This window comes from Capricornis sumatraensis, chromosome 23 (assembly GCF_032405125.1).
Source record: "Capricornis sumatraensis isolate serow.1 chromosome 23, serow.2, whole genome shotgun sequence".
In the NCBI taxonomy this organism is placed as follows: Eukaryota; Metazoa; Chordata; class Mammalia; order Artiodactyla; family Bovidae; genus Capricornis; species Capricornis sumatraensis.
The window spans coordinates 8,155,939-8,180,367 of record NC_091091.1 but is presented as its reverse complement, the minus strand read 5'-3'; the positions used below and the strand labels follow the sequence as shown (position 1 = coordinate 8,180,367).

Genomic DNA, 24,429 nt, shown 5'->3' with positions numbered 1-24,429 from the left:
AGTTCTTCAGGCAAGAATGCTAGAGCGGGTTGCCATGCCCTCCTCCAGAGGATCTTCCCCCATCTAGGGATCAAGCCCACGTCTCCTGTTTTTCCTGCATTGTAGTGGGATTCTTTACCACTGAACCACCAGGGAAGTCCATATGTGTATATATGAGCATACACACACACACACACACACACACACACACACACACACCAGAATATTGTTGTATAATATGAAATAATACATTAGAAGGAAATCCAGCTATTTTGTTTTCTACTACATGGGTGGACCTTGAGGGCATTATGCTAGACAGAGGGAGAAAAATACTTCATGGCATCACCTATACGTGGAATCTAAATGAAGAACTCATGAGAACACACAACAGTAGTTGTCAGGGACTGAGAAGTAGGGGGAATAGGTTACAGAGTTTCAGCTTCTAACCATAGTTGACAGCACTGTATTGTATAACTGAAATTTACAAAAAGATCAGAACTTATACGTTTGAAAAGTACATAAGAATAAATATATGAGGTGACAAATGTGTTAATTAACTGGGTTAACTGGATGAGAGGAATTATTTCACTATTTTCACTTTAAATATCTTGCATTTTTGTCAATTATACCTAAATAAAGCTGAATTTTTAAAAACTAAGTAAAATTATAAAAAATAATTTATTAAGATGCCCTCCTAAAACTTAACGGTTTTGTTTTCTTTAGTGGGTTACATAGTCATGCAAATATTATTTTTTTCTCATGACTAAGAATGCCCATGAAAATGAAAATATAGAATGGCTTGACATAGACTTTAGCACAGAAGTATTAGGGCTCTCTAAAGAAGGCAGCCAATTATAATGAAATTAGAAAAACTCAGTTGTAGTTTGTGTTTTTCATAAATACCCACTGGGATAGAAATATTCTAATTATTCTTACATCTCAGAAGAAACTAAAATATATAGCTCATTAAAAGAACATGGAAGGACTAGCTTTTTCAGCCTGCATAACTCATGGAAACAGCTTCCTCTGTCTTCCTCTCTTTCTCTGATATGTTTTATCCAGCTGCTGAAATAGACTGCCTTCTGGAAATTAAAACCCGCGTGGCTCAGACCATAGCAGTAAATCTGGTGGAACAGATGGTCCTGGATGAATCGTTTTACCTCTGCATAAAACCTTAGGATTTTATCAATAGGCTTTACACTAAGTAATGGGAATCAGAGTGAGAAATTAACAGTAAAACTTTCATGCTTATATCCAAACACTATGTTCTGGCTTCTTACATTGTATTATTCTAATGAAGCCAAAACCATTGTCCTCTAGCAACAAACCTGAGATAAGTCTCATCCAACTCATCTAACTCATTTAAATATGTTTGTTCTATAGCAGTTTACCTAAAGATTGAGTTTATCTAAAGATCAGTCCTTAATAAAATACCTTACATACAAATGTATATTCACTCATTTATAGTCTTTTCTCTACTCAAGATTGAAATAGGGTTACATGAGAATTTAGTTCCACATCCCAGTTAGATTTTCTAGTGGAGTGAATTTTCAAGAATTTTATGTTAATAAGTTTTTTTTTTCTTTTAAAGCTGCTGTCATTATCCATAGAAAATAAGTTTCATTGATTTGTGTATTCAACGTAATTCAATATTTCCTTGCTGGTCTGTGAGTTTCCCTAATAAGAAGCTGAGAAGACATTTTTCAGGGTCTACTATGAATCTGGACTTTTTTTCTCCATCCTGTCTGATCTGATCCCTATAACTGTCCTAGGAAGCATTTGTACATCCATATTTTCATAACTTGATTCAACACATGTTCTTGAGTTGTTATTAACAAATTGCTAAAGATATAGGAAATGAGCAAAATAGATACAGGTCTTATTTTTGTGGCATTTGATTTTGGCAGTAAGGATGGCCAGTAGCAAATATCTGACTAATTATCTAATTACAATTGCAAGAAGGGATAAAAGAGATCATAATAGGCAAACCTTATCTAGCTGGGGAGAGACTGGTGAAAGTGGGAAACGTCCAGTGTTATTGAATGCATGCTTGCAGTGCTGAACGTGTCAGCAATCAAGCTGTGTCTTAAAAGATGGGTAGCAGTTGGCCTGTCGAGAGGGGAGACAGAGAGTATGTATATGTAGGGGGAGTTCCTGGAGAGGGTGATGGGACTGGAAGGAATCTTGTGACAGCAGGCTGATAAGGGAGAGAGTGGTTTTCTCCCCGTTGTAACTGAGGCATTCAAGGTCACACAAGGAAATCTAAGTGAAATTTGAACTCAATTCTGTCCAACCTCCAATTCTTTCTTGTACATTTCCCCTGTTAGTCATCAGATTTATGCTTAAGTTTTTGCTATGATCTTCATCTGAAGATTCTTAGTTAAGAGATATTTTTGCATGTTCATTCAGATATATTGCTGTTTTATTTATAAAAGTGAGCTGCAGTACATGCCTTCAGCATCATCTCTGTATTGTTTTTCAGCGTTCCAACATTCCAGAGCCTTCCTGAAGAGATCCTCAGTAAGCTTGCTGACGTCCTTGAAGAGGTAATTGTTTTTAGTCCTTGGAACTTTTTGAGATGGGACTCAACCCATCACAGCTGTGCAATAAGTCACAAACTGCAGAGACCTTTTACGTTTTTTTGAGCACTGGGATGAGGTATATATTTGGCTTCAAATAAAAGCAGCTCCAGCATATCTGACATTTATAGGCAATTAGAAATGTGAAAATCAACTTAACTATAGCAGAAGGAAATTTTTTTCACTGTGGCAAACATATTGTCACTTTGATCTCCAAGAAAGGGAGATGGCATATATATCTCTTATTTCAGTTGGTGATAAGCAACATTGTAGTCATTGCTACTCTGAAGATATAAATTAGCAAATGTATAACATGAATTAGAAGGTTGGGTACATTTTTTTTTTTTAGCATGTGAGTATTTTATGCATGTAATTGTATGTGTGAATGTGAAAGTATCACGGTTCCTTCTTCTTCTCTGCAGCTATAAAGCACAGGAAATATTGAAGCAGGAGAAAGGCAGGAGGTTTACACAAGTAGAGCTTGAATGAACACAAGAGTATAGGGTCCCTGGTGCCTAGAGAAACAAGGAAGCCACAGTACCTGGGCAATTATGCAGGCAGGGAGGTTGATGGAATGGCTGGCTCTGTGGCAAATCTGTTCTGACATCTAATTTCTCAGTGATCTAGAAAGCAAGACCACCAACTATGGGGCAGATGTTTGAGAGGTTTGAAGACAGAAGAGAAGGTATGAGAAAAGTAGAAGAGGAAGTGGACTAGGAAGGCATAGTATGATTGCCAATCATCATTCAGGCACTATTGGATATTACCAATCCCAAATCTCAATTAAACAGGCAAAAAGAGTTCATCCAGGATGTATGATAAGACAGGTAGATCAAACTCCACTCTGTTGTACCAAAGGATGGGAGAATTTTTAAAGCACTGGAATGAGTTGGTGGAAAAGTATTCCAGTAGGGGTGTTACCACAGAGTAGGTTCTTGTCTCATTGCAGAAAGAATTCAGAAATGAGATGGAAGTCAAGAAAGAAAAGTGAAGATTTATTAAGCTCTTAAGGGAAGAGCTGGGAACCAGGTGGGCAGTTGCCCTGAGTTTCTTTGGCAAGTTGGTTATATGAGGTGTGAAAATAAATGGACAAAATATTCATGGAGGAGAGAGGGGTTTGGGGTTATATATTTCCTGATTTTCATCCTAGCTCTACCTTCCAGGGTAGGAAGGATTTTTGTCCTTATTTAGTCCTTGAGAAAGACATTCCTGAGCTGTAAAACAGGATATCATCAGCCTGGAAGAAGATGTATATCTCAAAACAGGCAAATTGAGAATTTACAGTTGAAAATTTTCTAAAGTAAACACCCTAAGAAAAGGGAAATCGGGAGCCTAATAGTGTCAGAGAGGAGCCTAAGTTTAGTCAAGTGAGGGGGCTGTTCATTCTGTCTTGCTTGCCAGCCCATTTGCTCTTGTGTGCTTTTTCAGCCCCATTTGTTTCTCTAGATTCAAGTCCCAAGTAGACAAAGAATGGGATTTAACCAGGACTGGCATTTTGCCAGGAAAAGCTGAGTGGTTGAAAGAGGGAAAAGGGGTTGAAAGATGCATGTGAAGGAAGGATTATAGAGACTACTCCTGGAATTTCGATTGGGCAAGAAGGAGAGGGATGCTGAAAGGAACAAGGGTCAATGAGTGACTGGGATCAATGGATTTTAGTCTCAGGAGGCTGAAGAATTTTTGGAGTTGTGCTATCATAGAGATTAACTGGAAAGATACTGAAAAAGTTTTTGTCTCTAAGTACTCACAATACCTCATAACTCAGTCAGTAAAGAATCTGCCTGAAATGCAGGAGACACAGGTTCAATTCCTTGGTCGGGAAGATCCCCTGGAGAAGGAAATGGCAATTCAGTCCAGTATTCTTGCCTGGAAAATCTCATGGACAGAGGAGCCTGGTGGGCTACAGTCCACGGGGTCACAAGAGTCGGACAGGACTTAGCGACTAAACCACCACCACTCATAATACCAGTAATTATATGATACATAGAATTTCAAAGGTTTATGTCCACAAATTCTTAAGAGTCTTTTATCAGAGTGAGCTCTCCTAGGATTTACTGTTCTCTCTCATCTTATATGGGAACACAAAGTAAAACAGAAGTAACATTTGATTCCTATGTTAAAATATAAGAGATCCCTGAGAAAAAATTACTGGCTTCCTTTTTTTCTGAATGTGCCAACCGCTGTACTTGCAACCTCTGTAAATGAAAAGCTGCTTTCCCCAGTTCTGTTCTTTGTTGAATACACTGAAGAACTCTCTGATGACCTTTTTCTTTTTCTTTTTTTCTAAACGAAATGAAATAAAGTGCAAAATCACTGGCCCCAATCAAGCCTGTCCAAAATAAAATAAAACCCCATGAAATGCTTTAATCATTTTCTTTCTTTTCCACAGCTGTGGAAGCATTTGCTATGTTTTGCAAAACAATAGCCATAGCTCTATAAATAATTTTGACCAAAGAAATATTTTAGTATTGTATGTCCGATTTTCTCATCAGAAGATGCCTTCATTTATGTTATACAAGCCACAGTACAGTCTACAGCAAAACTGCATGAAAATAGAAACAGATGATTAAGTGCCCACACATTTGCTCTGAAGACATACAAATGAAGTAAACAGCCAAAATATGAAGTTAGACGTATGAATGTACTACCCAGTGCACAAAAGTGTTCAATTCAAGTTGAATAAACAAGCACAATGAGAAATTAGATTAAATTATGTATCAGATAGAGTGAAGCAAATTTGGAAGAACAAAAGCAATACCAGTGTCACTTAACATTAAAGGAAAATGTGCTTGCATAATAATTGAGCTGTCTTTCTTCCTACAACATCTACAAGAAAATGAAAGAATCCCAGATCGTTTTGAAAAGAAAGCCTGTATAATCATTGTGTTTAACAAAGAAGCTTATAGCCTTGTTAAAACAAATATTTATGGAACATCTGCCATGTGCCAGTAACTGTTCCAAGCTCTGGGATTCAGGACCTTGTCCATGCAAAGCATGTTTCAGGGGAAGGTACAGATGAGACATAAGGAAATGGCATCAAAATAGCATTGAGTGAGAAGGCCACTCTTTATTGGTTTAGGGAGGGAAGACCTCTCTGGTCTCAAGTTGAAATCTAAAAGCAGATGCAGGATGCCATGTGTATAGGACAGAGAGAAGAGAAAGCATAATATCCCAAACTAGGAATGAGTTTGCTGTTCTTAAGGAATAGGAAAAAAAAAAAAAAAATTACAGTGAAATGAGATGAGGCTAAAGAAAGTAGCCAAGGCCAGGTGGCAGGGGACTTTGCTGATTGTGATAGGAGTTATGATAAGGTTTTTAAGTGCAATGGGAAGATTTTTAGGGTTCTAAGCCATAAAATGACATGATTTGGGTTGTATTTAAATGGTAGCTCTCTGTGAGAAGAATGGATTATAGAGGGATAAATCAATTATTTAGACAATATAGCCCCAGATGAGGGTAGATGTTTGTATGTGGATATACTTTCTTATTGACTGTTTCATTCCATTCATTATGAAACAAAACTTCCAGCATGAGGGGAAGATTTTTAAAGAATAGGGGCAGGGTACACAAGGACTGAGAGTTAACCCAAAAAAGGAAACAAACATAATGAAAGAAGAATGAGCATAATGTTGTTGGTTGAGTGATTTAGGAGGGTACTTGTGACTGCAGGACAGATACATGATGTTTGGGGCATCCTACTCTAAAATTGAAAAAGAAACCATTATATGAGTAATTTCTGCCATTGCCCACCCACCTCCCCACTTACCTCTTCCATAATTTGTAGTGTAGATGTACCCATTTATCTGTTCTTCCTTATGAGATTATAAACCAGGAACAAATATCCTTATTCTTAGTGTTGGAATTTAGTGCCCCTTTCTTTGTTTCCTTTATATCACGTAGTATTTTCTTTATTGAATCTCTCATGACTTTTTCAGGAACATAGGAAAATTTTCTCTAGTTCCTTTGAGAAGTTGTGTTCATACATAGATATCAAGAGATTCTTGGTCAAAGGTCTATCCAGATCAAGATCAACAATTCCAACATTTTCTTAGGTTGTGTTTTGCAAGACAAGTTGAAGTAATTAATTGATTCTCTAAGTATTCACCTTCATTGTCACCATAGTATGTTCTTCTCATCTCATATCTGACTTAAAGTAAGTCTTAATAATTAGTGGAAATCATTTTTAGAGCTTCAGATTTGTTTTGCTAAAGAAGTTATTTTATAGTTTTTAAAATAAATTATAGGAGAATTTTTAGGCACATATAGGGAATAGCAAGATTTGACTTTGTAAACTAGTTTCATTAACTTCTATACTATTCTGTATACTACAGTGAAAACTATGTTGAATTCATTCATATTGAATGAAGTAGTCAAAAACTGAAATCTAGTCTGAAAGCCTAGGAAGTTCTTATGGGTAAATGAAAAGAGCTGTGAAATTATAAATAGGATCTAATCTGTTTTTCTTACTGTAGCAACCTAACACTTTCCTTCTTCCTTTATGTATACATAATTAGTCTCTATAGATGAATTACATTTTTCAGATGGCTGGAACAACCTGTAGCTAATCTCCACCTGAGAAATAGCTTCCTTCAGTGACTACCTACCCAAACACAATGGAGGAAAGTCACTGTAAATAACTCAGTGTCTAATATATATACGCATATTAGAACTGTGGTGAGATCTTTAAAGGAAACAACAAATAAAAACAATTTCTTATAGAGAGGAGGAGCAGAGATTAACCTGATATCATGTTACAAAGAAGCTGGAAAATTAATTTGGGAAGGAGTTACGCTTTCACCAATAAGGGTGAAAATGCTTATATAACACAAGTAAAACCATGTTTTTATTGAAGACAATAGATTGAACAATCAAGGTAAGCCAACAAATTCGCTTTTTACCACTGGTATAGCTCATTATTTCTTTGTAAATAGAAGTGGGACATGGGTGCTATATTTAAGTCTCCTGATTTTTAAATAGAAAATAAAACATGTGAGAATCACTTCTCTGGTTACACTGAAATCTTTTCGCATCCAGTTCTCTCATGAAACACTGGATTCGGTTGTCTTAGAATGAGAAACTCCCATACAACTCAGCAATCCCACTGCTGGGCATACACACCGAGGAAACCAGAATTGAACGAGACACGTGTACCCCAGTGTTCATTGCAGCACTGTTGATAATAGCCAAGACATGGAAGCAACCTAGATGTCCATCAGCAGACGAATGGATAAGAAAGCTGTGGTACATATACACAATGGATTATTACTCAGCCATTAAAAAGAATACATTTGAATCAGTTCTGATGAGGTGGATGAAACTGGAGCCGATTATACAGAGTGAAGTAAGCCAGAAAGAAAAATACCAATGCAGTATACTAACGCATATATATGGAATTTAGAAAGATGATAATGATAACCCTGTAGGCAAGACAGCAAAAGAGACACAGATGTATAGAACAGTCTTTTGGACTCTGTGGGAGTTGGAGAGGGTGGGATGATTTGGGAGAATGGCATTGAAACATGTATAATATCATTTAAGAAATGAATCGCCAGCCCAGGTTTGATGCAGGATACAGGATGCTTGGGGCTGGTGCACTGGGATGACCCAGAGGGATGGTATGGGGTGAGGTAGGAGGGGGGTTCAGGATGCGGAACATGTGTACACCTGTGGCAGATTCATATTGATGTATGGCAAAACCAATACAATATTGTAAAGTAATTAACCTCCAATTAAAATGAACAAATTTCTATAAAAAAAAATTGTGCACCTTACCTCATCAAAAAAAAAAAAAAAAAAAACTTCTGCTTCACCAGCTTTTTAAGAGCTCTCTACCTTTGGGTCTGCAGCTTTATGTGATTAGATTCTAGATTTGAGTCTAAATAATGGATTGCTCTGGTTTGTGTCCTTATACAGGGCATTTATTTATGTTTTCAGTTTGGGGATATTTATACTGTTATGGCCCTGACAAGATCTTGAACAAATAATACTCCTCCAAGTTTCTGAAATATCGAAGAGGACAGGATGAGAAAAATAGAAACAGAAAAAAGGCAGGGAGAGAAAACTTTTTTTTTTTTTTTCCAACTTACCATTGCTCAGTAATACGCTAAAAAGCAAATACAGGACCACAGTCCAGGGATCACTTTTGGAAAAGGAGGTTAAAGTAACACAAGGTGCCCCACGGCTGATTCAATATGCATCGTTCTAGCTGTGCAACTGTTGCTTGGTGTCACCATGTCATGTTGACATCTTCTCAAATTCCTTTGCATTTTCTCCAGTTGCGAGTAATACGAGGAATGAGTACTACACTTGATGAGTTATTGGAATGCTCTGAAGCTTTCTCTTTTAATCATTCTAAACAGGTCTAGACTCTTTCGAAAGAAACTAGTGTAGTACTAAAAGTAAGAAGTAAAGTCGCTCAGTCGTGTCCGACTCTTAGCGACCCCATGGACTGTAGCCTACCAGGCTCCTCTGTCCATGGATTTTCCAGGCAAGAGTACTGGAGTGGGGTGCCATTTCCTTCTCCAGGGGATCTTCCCAACCCAGGGAAATAGACAGAAACATTATTGATTCTCTTCAAAATCTATTGTTTTGACTAAACTTTTTGATTCTTGCTATTCAGGGCCAAGTTGGAGGGAATTTTAAGTACCTGTTCTTTTCCAGTTGCTTTGGCCTGGTTGCCATTTCCTTATCCGGGGGATCTTCCCAACCCAGTGGAGTAGACAGAAACATTATTAATTCTCTTCAAGATCTATTATTGTGACTAAACTTTTTGATTCTTGCTATTCAGAGCCAAGTTGGAGGGAATTTTAAGTACCCATTCTTTTCCAGTTGCTTTGGCCTGAAGGACTCTGAATTTGGACAGTTCTGTTTAGATCTACCTGGTTCCTTTTGATTCTTTTTGGGTTTTCACATCTACAGGGCAAATGACTGCTTCTGAAGGAGGAAGTAGAAGCGTATATGTTTGCATTTTTGTGGCAGGGTGGAGATATTAAAAAGTAAAGACAGACTTTCAGTTCATGTGAATATTTGCCTATCTTATTCTATTATACAAGTAAATGCAATGGGAGAATATATTTGCAAATTAGAGATGGGATAAGGTAGTTGTATTAGTCAGAGCTCTCCAGAGAAAACAGAACGAGTAAGATGTGCATGGTTGAAAGAGAGATTTATTTTAAGGAATTGGCTCCTGAATTACGGATGCTGGCCATTTCAAAATCTGCAGAATAAACTGGCAGGCCACGGGAAAGCTAATGTTGTGGTTCGAGATCAATGCCATCTGCTGGCAGAGTTCCTTCTTGCTTGGGGAATGTCAGGCTTTGTTCCTTTAAGATCTTCCTTTGATTGAATGAGGCCTGCGCACATGGATGGTCATCCACTTTAACATTTAAGTCAATGAGTTTTGAGTAATCTAGTCTCCAAGTTCACTTGCTGAAACATTAATCTTATAACATACACAAAAAAATTCAGAATAATGTTTTACCAAATATCTGAGCACTATGGCCTAGCTAAGTTGACACATAATATTGTCATAAGACTTATATCTAGAATATATAAAGAATACTTACAAATTGATACTAAAATGATAAATAGTTCAATTTAAAAATGAGTGGATTTTAAAAGTTAATAGATAAAAATGAGTGAATAGATATTTTTCAAAAGGAGATATACAAGAATCCAATAAGTACATGTTTCTTATTAGCAGTCATCAAGGAAACAAAAATAAGATTATGCACCACTTCATACCCTCTAGGGTGGCTAGAATACAAAAGACAATGACAAATCTTGGTGAGGATGTAGAGAAATTGTAACTCTCATTTGTTGCTTGTGGGATGGTAAAATGGTGCAACTTCTTTGAAAAATGGTCTAGAACTTGATTTGTAGGCATTTATATGATTCCTTCTCACCCTGAAGTTTCTACCTCTTTAGATTATGTATTCTGCTTATTTGTATAATCTATACCATAGTCTACAAAATATTCAGTTTTCATTTTTATTCAACTTCCTCACTTGAGTTGAACCAGTAGCCCTATGCCTGACAAAGACCCAAAATATCTAAACAGGTTGGAATAATGGATGGAATCCACTAAAATTAGGTAACAGAGGAGAATATAGTTTTGCACATGATTAAAAAGAAAAAAAAATACAGACAGAAGGAACAGAAGGATAGGATGGTGAAGACAGGGCAGAATGTAGGCAATGTTGCTGGAAACAAGGGAAGAAAACAATTGAAATAACTTATAAATTTCCCTGAAGAAGACTTTGGGGGAAGGTACTGGATTCCTTTTTAACTTAGTGGACACAGCTTTCTGTGTTCAAAGGATGGGGAACTCCATCTCTAAAAATAGCCTGGATGAAGGATTTAACCCATCACAGATGAACAGGGACAAAGCAGTGTCTGCCTCTTGTAGTACTATAGGTCTTAAATTGTGTAATTATTGTAAAATTATTAGCATGCAAGCATCATTTCAGATGTCCATCATCAGTGCTTACCAACCCCTTTCACCTGTTGATACATAACGGAAAATGTTTATCTTGCACACATATTGAGGTTAACAAGTAAAACTCCTTATGGCTGGAGGTGACTGGTCAGGGATTTTGACTGTCCCAAGTCCTACTGGACTCTCTATCTGAATGGCTGAGGAGGCATTTTGTAATGTCTTGAGACATCTATGCTAGTTATAATACTGAGTGAGGTTAACAGAAGGCTGCCACTGAGGGTAGAAGGCTACCCTCTAATGGGAAGGAGCCAAGGTGCTATTAATCATTCTGCAATGCATAGGACAGCTTTACAACAATTCACCCAGTACCAGATGTCAGTAGTGCTGAGTCTGCGAAATTCTCCTGTAGAGTAAATGTGATAGGACTTGGGAAACTCCGCTGAAAGTATGAAGGAAATAAAATCATGTAATATGATTAAGGCTGCCAAGGACTGGTGGACTACTTTAGCCAGAGTGGTTAGGAAAGTTTCATCTGAAGGGGTGACTTTGAGTTGACAGCGATTGCAAGCATCACAGATAGCAAAATATAGTATATAATGTTAAGTATGAATAGATATCATACATATTTGAAAAACTGCAGTATGTAAGAAACTAGTTAAGATATTGTACATACTCATGCATTGATTTGGTGCTTAAACAATATAGATTTTTTGGGTTCTATCTAACTCTAATAGTCTGTACGATCACATTCTCAGTTGAGATCCCTCTAGTCCAGAGCCTCAGTCATTTTCATTTCTACCCCTGTGGGAAGTGTCTTCTCCTTTATCTCCTTGATCTATATAGCTATCATTATATGGAAGAAATAAGTGCTTGTCCATTGCTTTAAATTAGTCTCTAGTTTTGCAAACTTTTATCACTTTAGGCTGTAAGTTCTTTAAAGGCTGTTGCTGTTTAGTCACGTCCAGTTCTTTGTGACCCCATGGACTACAGCACCCCAGACATTCCTGTCCTTCACTATCTCCAAACATGAGTTTGCTCAAACTCATGTCCATTGAGTTGATGATGCCATCTAATCATCTCATCCTCTGTCTAGTAAAGGCTAATGATATATTCATAATTTCTTTTCACAGGGTACTTGTAGGCAGTTGAGAGAAGCAACAGTAACACCTTCAACTTATTAAGGCTGACTGTGCCAGGCTAAGGGCATCTGTTTAAACCTCTGAGGTCACTACTATTACAGTTGACCCTCTGAAGTCACTACTATTACAGTTGACCCTTGAACGACAGCAGGTGTTAGGGGTACTGACTCTCCATGCAATCAAAATGCCACAATCAAAAGCACTACTGCATAAGTTTACAGTAGGTCCTGGTATACATAGATTTGGAACCACAGGTTCAACTGACCTTGCATTACTTATAGTACTGGACACTCAGATTTAGTGAAAAAAATCTGCGTGTATGTGGACCCCCACATTTCAAAGGCATGTTGTTCGAGGGTCAACGGTGCTTTTACTATTCGTAGTTTATAACTGGGGGAACTGTTCAGTTCAGTTCAGTCACTCAGTCGTGTCTGACTCTTTGCAACCCCATGAATTGCAGCACGCCAGGCCTCCCGGTCCACCACCAACTCCCGGAGTTCAATCAAACTCATGTCCATCAAGTCGGTGATGCCATCCAGCCATCTCATCCTCTGTCGTCCCCTTCTCCTCCTGCCCCTAGTCCCTCCCAGCATCAGAGTCTTTTCCAATGAGTCAACCCTTCACATGAGGTGGCCAAAGTATTGGAGTTTCAGCTTCAGCATCAGTCCTTCCAAAGAACACCCAGGACTGATCTCCTATAGAATGGCCTGGTTGGATCTCCTTGCAGTCCAAGGGACTCTCAAGAGTATTCTCCAACACCACAGTTCAAAAGCATCAATTTTTTGGCGCTCACCTTTCTTCACAGTCCAACTCTCACATCCATACATGACCACTGGAAAAACCATAGCCTTGACTAGACAGAACTTTGTTGACAAAGTAATGTCTCTGCTTTTGAATATGCTATCTAGGTTGGTCATAACTTTGCTTGCAAGGAGCAAGCATCTTTTAATTTCATGGCTGCAGTCACCATGGGGGAACTGAGGATCAAGTAATACAGCTAATGTGAAAGTAGTTTATTCCATCCAATCTGATGCTGGAATTGGCACCTTTCATTACTATGCTGTATTCCATCTTGAAAATTCATAGCATAAATGAAGAAGAAAAAAATTATTTTCCCCCATTACCTACTTTTTTTTAAAATAGGAGATGCCTACTTTTCAAAATATTTACTTGTCTTTCTCTTTTTTCTCCTTGGGAGTAGTAAACTTTTTCCCAGTCAGCATTTTTAATTTGTTATGACAGGAATCCATTTTATGCCTTCAACAAACTTCAAAACTAAGCAGTTTCTAGTCTTTTTATCACCAGGATGTATATATTTTGCCTTATGAGGTCTGTAATTCATTAAAATGTATGTGCTCTCCAAATATGAAACCAATCTGTAATAAGTCAGCTTTCTAGACAACACTCATCAGTTCAGTTCAGTTCAGTCTCTCAGTCGTGTTCAACTCTTTGTGACCCCATGAACCACAACACACCAAACCTCCCTGTCCATCACCAACTCCCAGAGTTTACCCAAACTCATGTCAATCGAGTTGGTGATGCCATCCAACCATCTCATCCTCTGTCATCCCCTTCTCCTCCTGCCCTCAATCTTTCCCAGCATCAGGGTCTTTTCAAATGAGTCACCTCTCCGCAACAGGTGGCCAAAGTATTGGAGTTTGAGCTTCAACATCAGTTCTTCCAATGAACACCCAGGACTGATCTCCTTTAGGATGGACTGGTTGGATCTCCTTGCAGTCCAAGGGACTCTCAAGAGTCTTCTCCAATACCACAGTTCAAAAACATCAATTCTTTGGCACTCAGCATTCTTTATAGTCCAAATCTCACATCCATACATGACCACTGGGAAAACCATAGCCTTGACTAGACAGAACTTTGTTGACAAAGTAATGTCTCTGCTTTTTAATATGCTGTCTAGGTTGGTCATAACTTTCTTTCCAAGGAGTAAGCATCTTTTAATTTCATGGCTGCAGTCACCATCTGCGGTGATTTTGGAGCCCCCGAAAATAAAGTCTGACACTGTTTGCACTGTTTCCCCATCTATTTGCCATGAAGTGATGGGACTAGATGCCATGATCTTAGTTTTCTGAATGTTGAGTTTCAACCCAACTTTTTCACTCTTCTCTTTCACTTTCATCAAGAGGCTTTTTAGTTCCTCTTCACTTTCTGCCATAAGGGTGGTGTCATCTGCATATCTGAGGTTACTGATATTTCTACCAGCAATCTTGATTCCAGCTTGTGCTTTCTGCAGCCCAGTGTTTCTCATGATGTACTCTGCATAGAAGTTAAATAAACAGGGTGACAATATACAGCCTTGACATACTTCTTTTCCTATTTGGAACCAGTCTGTTGTTCCATGTCCAGTTCTAACTGTTGTTTCCTGACCTGCATACAGGTTTCTCAAGAGGCCGATCAGGTGGTCTGGTATTCCCATCCCTTTCAGAATTTTCCACAGTTTATTGTTATCCACACAGTCGAAGGCCTTTATTGACATAGTCAATAAAGCAGAAATAGATGTTTTTCTGGAACTCTCTTGCTTTTTCTATGATCTAACGGATGTTGGCAATTTGATCTAGTTCCTCTGCCTTTTCTAAAACCAGCTTGAACATCAGGGAGTTCACGGTTCACGTATTGCTGAAGCCTGGCTTGGAGAATTTTGAGCATTACTTTATTAGTGTGAGATGAGTGCAATGGTGCAGTAGTTTGAGCATTCTTTGGTGTTGCCTTTCTTTGGGATTGGCATGAAAACTGATGTTTTCTAGTCCTGTGGCCACTGCTGAGTTTTCCAAATTTGCTGGCATATTGAGTCCAGCACTTTCACAGCATCATCTTTTAGGATATGAAATAGCTCAACTGGAATCCCATCACCCCCACTACTAGAGTAGTGATGCTTCCTAAGGCCCACATGACTTTACATTCCAGAATGTCTGGCTCTAGCTGAGTGATCACACTATTGTGATTGAGTCGTGAAGATCTTTTTTGTGCTGTTCTTCTGTGTATTTTTGCCACCTCTTCTTAATATCTTCTGCTTCTGTTAAGTCCATACCATTTCTGTCCTTTATTGAGCCCATCTTTGCCTGAAATGTTCCCTTGGTATCTCTAATTTCCTGAAGAGATCTCTAGTTTTTACCATTCTGTTGTTTTCCTCTATTTCTTTGCTTTGATCGCTTGGAAGGCTTTCTTATCTCTCCTTGCTATTCTTTGGAACTCTGCATCCAGATGCTTATATCTTTCCTTTTCTCCTTTGCTTTTCACTTCTCTTCTTTTTACAGCTGTTTGTAAGGCCTCCCCAGACAGCCATTTTGCCTTTTTCTTGGGGATGGCCTTGATCCCTGTCTCCTGTACAATGTTAGGAACCTCTGTTGTAGTTTATCAGGCACTCTGTCTAGAGAGCACTTGAAGTTGTTGTCACGTAATAATATATAAGCGTGCTTGGTACTTGTGGTTTTCTCCCCTTTAGGGGGTTTGTTAACAAATAGTGAATTTGTGTGAAGTATGAATAAGTAGCTCATCTTTAACATAAGCATGAGATCCTATTTACAGAATGCTAGTTGGCAGTATTGGAGCAGATCATGATAAACCTTAATTCCTTTCAGAGAGCAGAGTCATAAACCTTGGTCTGAATTTTACGAATTGCTCCAATTAAAGTATGACCTGATATTTTAAACTTTTCTTTTTTAATTGAGGCATCTTTGTAGCTACTAAAAAACTAGTTTAGGAGCCTGTGCACAGTTGGCATCTGAGACATAAACAATTGATGAATATAAGCCACCCACTTGCACTTACAGTAAGAAGCTGAAGATAAGAAAATCAGTTGGACTTTCAGTTTTTGTCACAAAATACAAAGCTTGTCTGGGTTGGAGAGAGCTATCAAACAGCTTAGGCAGGAAGCAATGTGGGTGTTAATTTCCAGGTCTCCCAAAGGCCTCTGGCTATAAGTCCTCCTGGAAATCCATTACAAGGTAACCTACCACTCCCCTGCAGAGAAGGAGTCATGCATTTTCTTAGGCCAATAGCTACAAGGCTGCTTCCTAGTAGATAAGGCTCTGAACATGGGCAGACAGTATTTCAGGCATGAATGTTCATCAGAAGTCAGTCAATATCAATAAGGAAGGAACTGTGGCCAGCCAAGGCTGTAGTGAGACTGCATCTGTATGGAAAAATTTTCTCTTAGCTCTCTGGGAAGAGTTATTATTTATTTATTTATTTTTTGAACTTACAATGGAAAATGATTATTTTAATAAAAGTAGCATGCTTTGTTTTGTAAATAGACTTGCAGTGCAACACCATTCTGTCATTTCTCTTTGCTTCATATGACTTGTGCAAATTACTTTACGTTTCCAAGAATCATTCACTATTGTGAGCATGAGAGCAGCTGAGCTATCCCTGACTCCTCTTTTCTCCTCCAAAGATATTCTTTAAGATCAAGTCTTTCTTTTTTAGAAGCTTGCCCTAAGGCAGCATTATCATTTTGCTTGTTGTTTCCTTAATTCTTTCATAGTTTGTGCTTCAGAATCATATGCTTGCTCCTATATTGCCTGGAACTTGTCTTTTTTCCCCCAGTTTTCTCTAAATGCCTTAAGGATAGGATGTGTCTCAGCTTATATCCCATTTCCAGCTGAGCAAGAATTTGCCCGACATTCACTGCATAGCCAATAAGTATTTTCTGAATGAATAGTCTAAGTTGGTTTCCAGTAAATATGTGCTATGTGAGTGACGCAGTGAATGAAACAAAACTGTTCTGTTTTATGTTTGGATGCTCTAGCATACATCCAGACTGCAAACGTGTCAAGGATCAGAGGCATGTGTTCTGAAATATAAGAATTTATAAGTATTATCTGATGACACAGGCTTCTCTGATCGCTCAGTGGTAAATAATCTGCCTGCCACTGCAAGAGACGTGGATTCAGTCTCTGGGTCAGGAAGATCCCCTGGAGAAGGAAATGGCTGTCCATTCTAGTATTCTTGCCTGGGAAGTCCCATGGAGAGAGGAGCCTGGTAGGCTCCATGGGGTCGCAAAAGAGTCGGACACAACTTAGCAACTAAGTAACAACAGCAACCTGAGGATATAGAGAGGGTAGACAGAAGATTCCCAGGGACCCAAAATGAAGGTCGACTATAGGGAGAAGCCATGGAGCATCAACAGCTTACAAGATCATGGAAAGAATAAGACATGGTTTTTCGGTCAGCTCTCTGGTTTCCCTTGGTCATTCAGGGAGATATAACAAAAGCCAAACTTTTGGAAGGATATCTCCTTCCAAAGGAAGGGGAACACTCTCATAAACATTCCAATATAGTGTCCTTAGGCAGAGAGCTGAGTAAATTATTACTTTTAGCTAGGGGATAAAGGCCTCTAGAAATCACCTTCCCAATTTCCTGCAATTGAAGTTCAGTACTTGTTTATGGCAATCCCCCAATCTACAGTTTTACAGTGTATATATCTGTTCTGTCTTTTTACTTAGCTTCTCATCTAAAGACTAGAGATGGTTCCCTGACACGTGTGTGTTGTTATTGTTTAGTTGCTAAGTCACGTCTGACTCTTTTGTGACCCCATGGACGATCACCCATGAGGCTCCTCTGTCGATGGGATTTCCCAGGCAAGAATACTGGAGTGGGTTGCTGTTTTCTTCTCCAGGGGATCTTCCCATTACACATATGTAATATAACAAAATAATCAACTCCTTTTTTAATTGTTCCTCAGATTTTGGATATTCTGTCCTATTTTTTCATTCATTTCTTTCTCTTTATATTTCCGTTTTGGAAGTTTCTATTCACATGTTTTTCAAACACAGATCTTTGTCTTGGTCATGTCCAGTCTGCTGATGGGCCCATCAGAAGCATTCTTCATTTCAGTTACGAGGTTTTTATTTTCTAGCATTCTTCCACAGAATTGCTACCTTTCTGCTTACATTACCCATCTGCACTAGTATGTTGTCCACTTTTTCTGCAAGAACCCTTAGCATATCATTCATTGTTATTTTAAATTTCCTGTCTGATAATTTCAGAATTCCTGCCATATCTGAGTTTGGTCCTGAGGCTTTGTTTTTCAAATTGTGTTTCTGGCTTTTAGCATGCCTTTCTGCTTTTCTGTTGAGAGTAAGACATGATGTATTGGGTAACAAGAATCAAGTAGATAGACATTTCGTGAGAAATTTTGTGTTTATCTTGCCAAGAGTTGGATTTTGTTTACTGTTTGCTGTAGTGGTAGTGTTAAAGGCTATAATTTCCTCTAGTGTTTTTGTATCCTTCTCTTTGGGTCTTTGTGGAAACTCCTTCTTAAATAGATTCTGAGATTTGCCGTCTTCCAGCTATAATCTCTCATTATTCTATAGGAGCTATTGTATTGATGCAGTAGAGTATTAGGGTTCTCCAGAAAAGCAGAACAAGTAGGAGATTGTGTGTGTGTGTGTGTGTGTGCGCGCGTGTTTGTGTATGTGTGTATGTATATATATGGGAGGGCGGAGAGAGAGAGATTATATGGAATTGGCCCATATAATTTTGGAGGCATAGACATCTTAAAACTCTGTCATCTGCAAGCTGGACACCCAGAGAATTTGCTAGTGTAATTCAGTCTGAATATGTAAAGGCCTGAGAATCAGGGGAATCAATAAATAGTGTAGGTTCCGATCTGAATCTGAAAACCTAAGAAGCAGGCATACTAACGGTAGGAGATTGACATTCTGGCTTAAACAATCAGGCAAGAAGTCCAAATTCCTTTTTCCTCTGTCTTTTAGTTCTCTTTAAGCTCTCAGTGGGTTGGATGATGCCCATCCATTAGTTCAAATGCTAGTTTCATCCAGAAACACTCTCACGGATATGTTCACAAATGATGTTTAGCCAAATATCTAGGCACTCTGTGATCCAATTGAGCTGACATAAAATTAACCCTCACAGATGGTAAGGTGTGGAGGGGAGGAATGTATTCTGTACTCCTGTTACTAAGTCTCAGTCTTTTAGTGAGCCTGAGTTAGGTATTTCCTTCCCTCTCCCATCAAAGGCTAGATGGGACTAGAATTGAGTATTTTCTTCACTGAGGTTCATCAACCTTTGGTAAAACCTCCTTTGGCTCTGCTAAAATAGTTTTCCCAAGCGTAGGTCTTGTTAAATAGAAAAGAGAGAGCTCTGAGTATATTTCACAATAAGGCTTTCCTCTTTTCTAGAGGGAAGCACTGAGAATTTTTATCTTACATTCAAGGTTAGAATGTGGTAGAGGGTAGTACTCCTGAAAATGTAGGGAGGCCCCCTAAGATTGGGCCTCCAAGGAGTTTTCAATTCTCAGGCTAGTCTTCAGTGAGCTTCTAGTGATGCATCAGTGACAGGTTGAAGCATTACCTGTACTGACTTCAGCTGGGGGCTTCTCCCCTCTGGGCTTTTGCTGTGAATCTCTATCCCCATCACCAGTTTTCAGGGCTGCAGTTTGTCCTGTGATCTCAGTTTTCTGATGGATCTAAGAAAAATTACCAATCGTCAATTTGTTCAGGTTTTTCTCTTATTGTGAAAATGATGACGACTTCCAAACTCCTTACATGTCATACTGGAAACCACTGTGTTTTAATATTAAATGTAATATCCCTGTAAAGCACTTAGCATAACTCATGGCATAAAGTGAAACTATATTGTTAGTTATTACTGTAATGTATTATTGATTTCATCAACATTATTTTCTAATAATATTTAAATAACATGGTATAAAACGCATCAAAAAAGTTGCTACATCACTCTGAGCAAACTAAAAGGTAAGTTCTTTACAGTGTTATAGGTTTAGGGAAGGAATTGTCTCTGGTCAGAGGTCTGGAGCAATCAGAATTACAGGGTGATGCTGGCATGAAGAACAAATCTAAGCTGAAAGCTGAGCCAGAGAATCTATAAGGAGAGGGACCAGTCAGGAACATGAAGAAAAATAGCGAACATTAAACTCAAGGGAATGTAAGTTTGGGAATAGAAAAGGTGATGAAGGAGATAATAGCCTTTTTAGATGGTTGACCCACAGCAGAACTGATGCAGCCAGCTTCATCTTTTGTATTCAAAGATCGTGCTTCTGTTCAGTATAGCTATTCATTCCAGGAGATGCTGAAGTTTTTCCAAGAAAGGCTGCCCTTTGGTTCACAGCTGTCGCCACTGTTTAGAGCAAAGCTGTCATAGACATGTGGCCTGCCCAACCTCTTCGCTCAAACAGAACCTCCTTATCCCTGAGTACCATGGGTTTCTAGGGGTTCACTTGCCCTGTGTGCTACCGAACTTCTCAGTGGTTTGGAACTGTCAGTGTTTGAAAAGTACCTGCAAAGAAAGGGTGATCTTTCTGACTTGCCTACTATGGTCATATCAGTTCACCATAGACTGATTGCTTGTGCCCTATTTTCCTTGAACATTTCTTGCTTAGCATTTTTATTTTTTTCTTACCACTTCTAAGTAGCTCTAGAAGCTTTTCTTTCTTCAGTATCTCATGCTCTACATCCTTCCTTAGTTTATAGTATTAAGATAGGTATGTGTGTTGATGTCACTTTAGAAAATCAATTTTATATGGATAAGATAGAAAAAAGTCATCCTTGCAGCCTGAAAGAAGATTGGACCCTAAATTGGACCCTAAAGCCCCATGAACTTTTAGTGTGTGCTAGACTTTGATTCTGATATTAGTTTCCTAAAAAGATTAGATCATGTGACTCACCTGAGGAGGTTGCTTAAAATCAGATTTTAATATACCTCAGAACAACTGAGACGTATCTAGGGAGGGGCCTCAAAGCCTGGATTTTCCATAATACTGCAACTTTGCAGTTGGAGTTACAGATTGGCATCAGAGACCACACACATGTGCTTACCCACATGTACACAGACATGTGTGCCTTCACTTTTCATAGAATCCCACTTTGTTTAGTTATGGAAACCGAACACAGTGGATTGCCTCTTCCTCCTATGGATACCCTGCTGTGAGTGACATTTGAGACAGGCAGGATCCTGCTAGGACTAGAAGAGAAGGTGACACTTGATTCTGTCCGTGTCCTTTCATTATGTGGCGTATGTTGTCATTTGAGAAGACATTGCCTTAAAATTTTGGCATTTTCATTGAAGGCAGGGATCAGCAAATAGCCTTCCACCTATTTCTGTATGTGAGCTAAGAATATTTTTTAAATTTTTAAATGGTTGAAAAAAATCAGAAGAATAATAGCACTTCATGCCAAATGAAATGTATGTGAAATTCAAAAAGTAACTTTTATTGGAAGCCAGCCACACTCATTTCTTTACTTACTGTCTATGACTGCTTTGACCCTGCAGTAAAAGCTAAGTAGTTACAAACAGACAAGACCTGAAAACCTGGAATATTCGCTAGCTGGACCTTTACAGAAAAAACAAACCCTGATTTAAGAGACGTTGACAGGTATCGAACTCTCCTGGATTGTGACCAACATCAGCAGAGTACCGTCCTTATCTGATGGAAGTGGAGTCAGGGATCTTGAAGGATCACTCTCTGCTCCCCATTTTCCAGGGACCTGGAAACATTCCACCCATTTAAACTTGACTCTGATTTTATATCCTCTGACCTGGAGGTTCTGATACTGACTTTAGGCTGAAAACCAGAGTCACAATCCATTCCCTCCCTAATATCCTGGTGATTAATGTGGTCCAGATAATTTAGGAAACGCCAATTCTAACTTGATTTTATGAAGGAAATGATGAACTTGCTTGTCAAGGTGTCAAGTTATTTGCTGAAGGTATTTGTAACTGATCTTTGGAAGTGATGGACTAAACTTCAAGTCTCTGAAAGACTTTCTTGGCATTATATCATATGCCTTAAAATAATCACTAGTAGGCAGTGACTTTCTAGGCATACCAGTCAGTGACACCTTTAAGGAAACAGATCACATTCTTCAAATGCAGGCAGATGAGATACTTCCCATATTGAATTAGAAAGGGTTGTTGTAAGTGGAAACCAGGAGGCTCCTGGGGCTTCTGTCATTGCTCTCAGTGTCAGCTGCTGAACAGCGTAAGGGCCAGAAAGCTTAAGGTAGAGAGAAAAGAAAAGTTAATAAAGAACAATCCCAGTGTGCTCTGACTGACACTTGATTTGTTAATCTTCCTTCCTGATTAGCATTAAAGCTTCCCCTATTTGGTGAAAAAGATACGTGGGTGAACTTTCACTTCTAAAGAGATGTTTTAACAGCTGCTCACCATCCTGAGACGAATATCAGTAATTAAAACTATTCTCGTTTTCTGTCATCATTATGGCTACTGTTATTAATCCCCAACATACAAAACCAGGATGCTAATGCTGGCTGGCTATACCAAACTCTGAAATCCTAATTATCATTCCCAGCTCTAGAAACGAAGCTATTTGTAAGAACAAAGTAGTTATTAAAAGGACAGGGTAGCTGTTTAATGTCTTGTTGAGTTGGGGTTCACCAGCTAAAAGAATTTTGGAGAGTGACACCCTACTTTCATTCTGCTTAACTGATTTCAAGGGTCATTGGATTTGTTCCATAATAGTTTAAGTTGCACATATAGACCTTGACTTCTCAAATGTGACCCCCCTGCTGAATTTGCAAACAGCTATCATCACTGCTTGGCAATAATCAGTTACCTCAGGGCATATTACTGCTGATCTGCAAAAAAAGAGATAGTTAGTGGGAGAGTGGCTTTAATATTTTAAAAATAGTAAATCTGTTGTTTAGAAGCAGCCCACACAACTGTGTGCAGTAGTCTAAAATGTATTCTTCTCTGTTTAGTTACTTAATCCATTATTCTGAAATTGCAGAAAAGGGAGTATTGCCCCAGGCATTCATCTTTGAGTTGCTTTTATTTGATGTTCAAAGAGAACAATTAAACTGTGCACGTCAAACTCAATGATAAATATATCCAAAATCAGACAAAAAAATAATATACTTGTAATTATAGTGTATAAATCAGAAAGGCTGAATTTAAATGACTGAGACTAATTAATTTTCTACCTTATCTAAATTTTGATTAATCAAAGGGGGCTCATCTGCCAATTGCTAAATATTTATCAATAAATCAAGAATGGGCTTTATCAATAACCTTGAGGCAACACCTTCAGCCATAAGACTACATTAATTTGTTTTTAAGTGGAAAAGTATTGAAAGGAAATGATTTCTTTCCATCCCAAATGTATAATCTATTTCCCAGCATTACTTGTTTCAGATCTGAATTTGAAGATGAGTGCCAAAACAGAACAAATTAGAATTTCAAAAACTATTTTCCAAGTTAAATTTTTGAGAAATAGTCATTCCATAGCCTTGCTTTGAAGGATGCTGACATTTTGAAACCTAATAAGATCTTCTGAATTTTCTTTCAGAATTTCCCAAACGACCCAGGGCATTTTCAAGACATATAATTTTCAGTTTTTACGTATCAGCATTACACAGAGCACCATGAAAGAGACAACAGGAGATGCTGGTCTAGGCATGAAGCTTCTTGCAATGAAGTTGACTTGAGTAGGAAGGAAGTGTGGGAGATTTTGATTACTGCATGACAGCCTTGGGAGCCCTGGAAGGGAAGGAAGCAATGAGGTCCAAGGTGTTAATCTCTGAGAGATTCAGAGTTTATACTCAGTGTGCTGAACGGGTGCCCCTGGGGAGCAGGAGTGCTGCCATATGAACCCCAGATGAGCTCCACCTCACTGCCTCACCAACCATCTTCTAAGACGCACATTCTTTTATCTGAGTATGGATTTCTGCATCAGGTCATATGTTTGTATTTAATATCGATTGGCGTATAGTTGCTTTACAATACTGTTGTTAGTTTCTGCTGTACAGCAAAGTGAATCAGCTATACATATGCGTGCATTCCCTCCTTTTTGGATTTCCCTCCCCATTAGGTCACACAGAGCACTGAGCAGAGTTCACTGTGCTACATAGTAGGTCCTCATTAGTTATCTATTTTATACATAGTAGTGGGTGACGCTTCTGTTCGTTTCCTAAATTTATTTTTTATTGTCTAGATCCTCTGCAGTGAAATTAGAGTTCATCATTTTTAGTATGAAAGTCATGATGCATTCATGCATGTTAATATTGGTTTATAAAAATATATAAACCAATATATATGTTTATAAAATGTTATAAACAAAGTGGCTTCAAGTGCTTATTATCACTGTTGGTTCATGGAGGATCCATGATGATACCCAAAAGACCAGTAGAGTTAGATTTTCTAAGCTAAAATTTATTTAATTTAAAAGAATGGTTTCTATTATGAGACTGATTTTTTTCATGTCTAAATGGGCTTTCTTTTATTAAAAACTGGAGAAGCATAGTTTTAATTGCATTGTATGTTTAGCTGTTCTTACTTGGGG

At 38.4% G+C, this 24,429-nt stretch overlaps 1 protein-coding gene across 2 annotated transcripts in view; it reads left to right on the top strand.

Annotated features, from left to right (window-relative positions):
* Window positions 1–24,429, top strand: part of PRKG1 (protein kinase cGMP-dependent 1) — a 1,398,992-nt gene that overhangs the window by 1,015,446 nt on the left and 359,117 nt on the right. For both annotated transcript variants that reach the window (XM_068961335.1, XM_068961334.1), the window contains exon 5: window positions 2,462–2,525. In XM_068961335.1, the coding sequence (XP_068817436.1) occupies window positions 2,462–2,525 (64 nt within the window). The remainder of the gene's footprint in view (window positions 1–2,461; window positions 2,526–24,429) is intronic.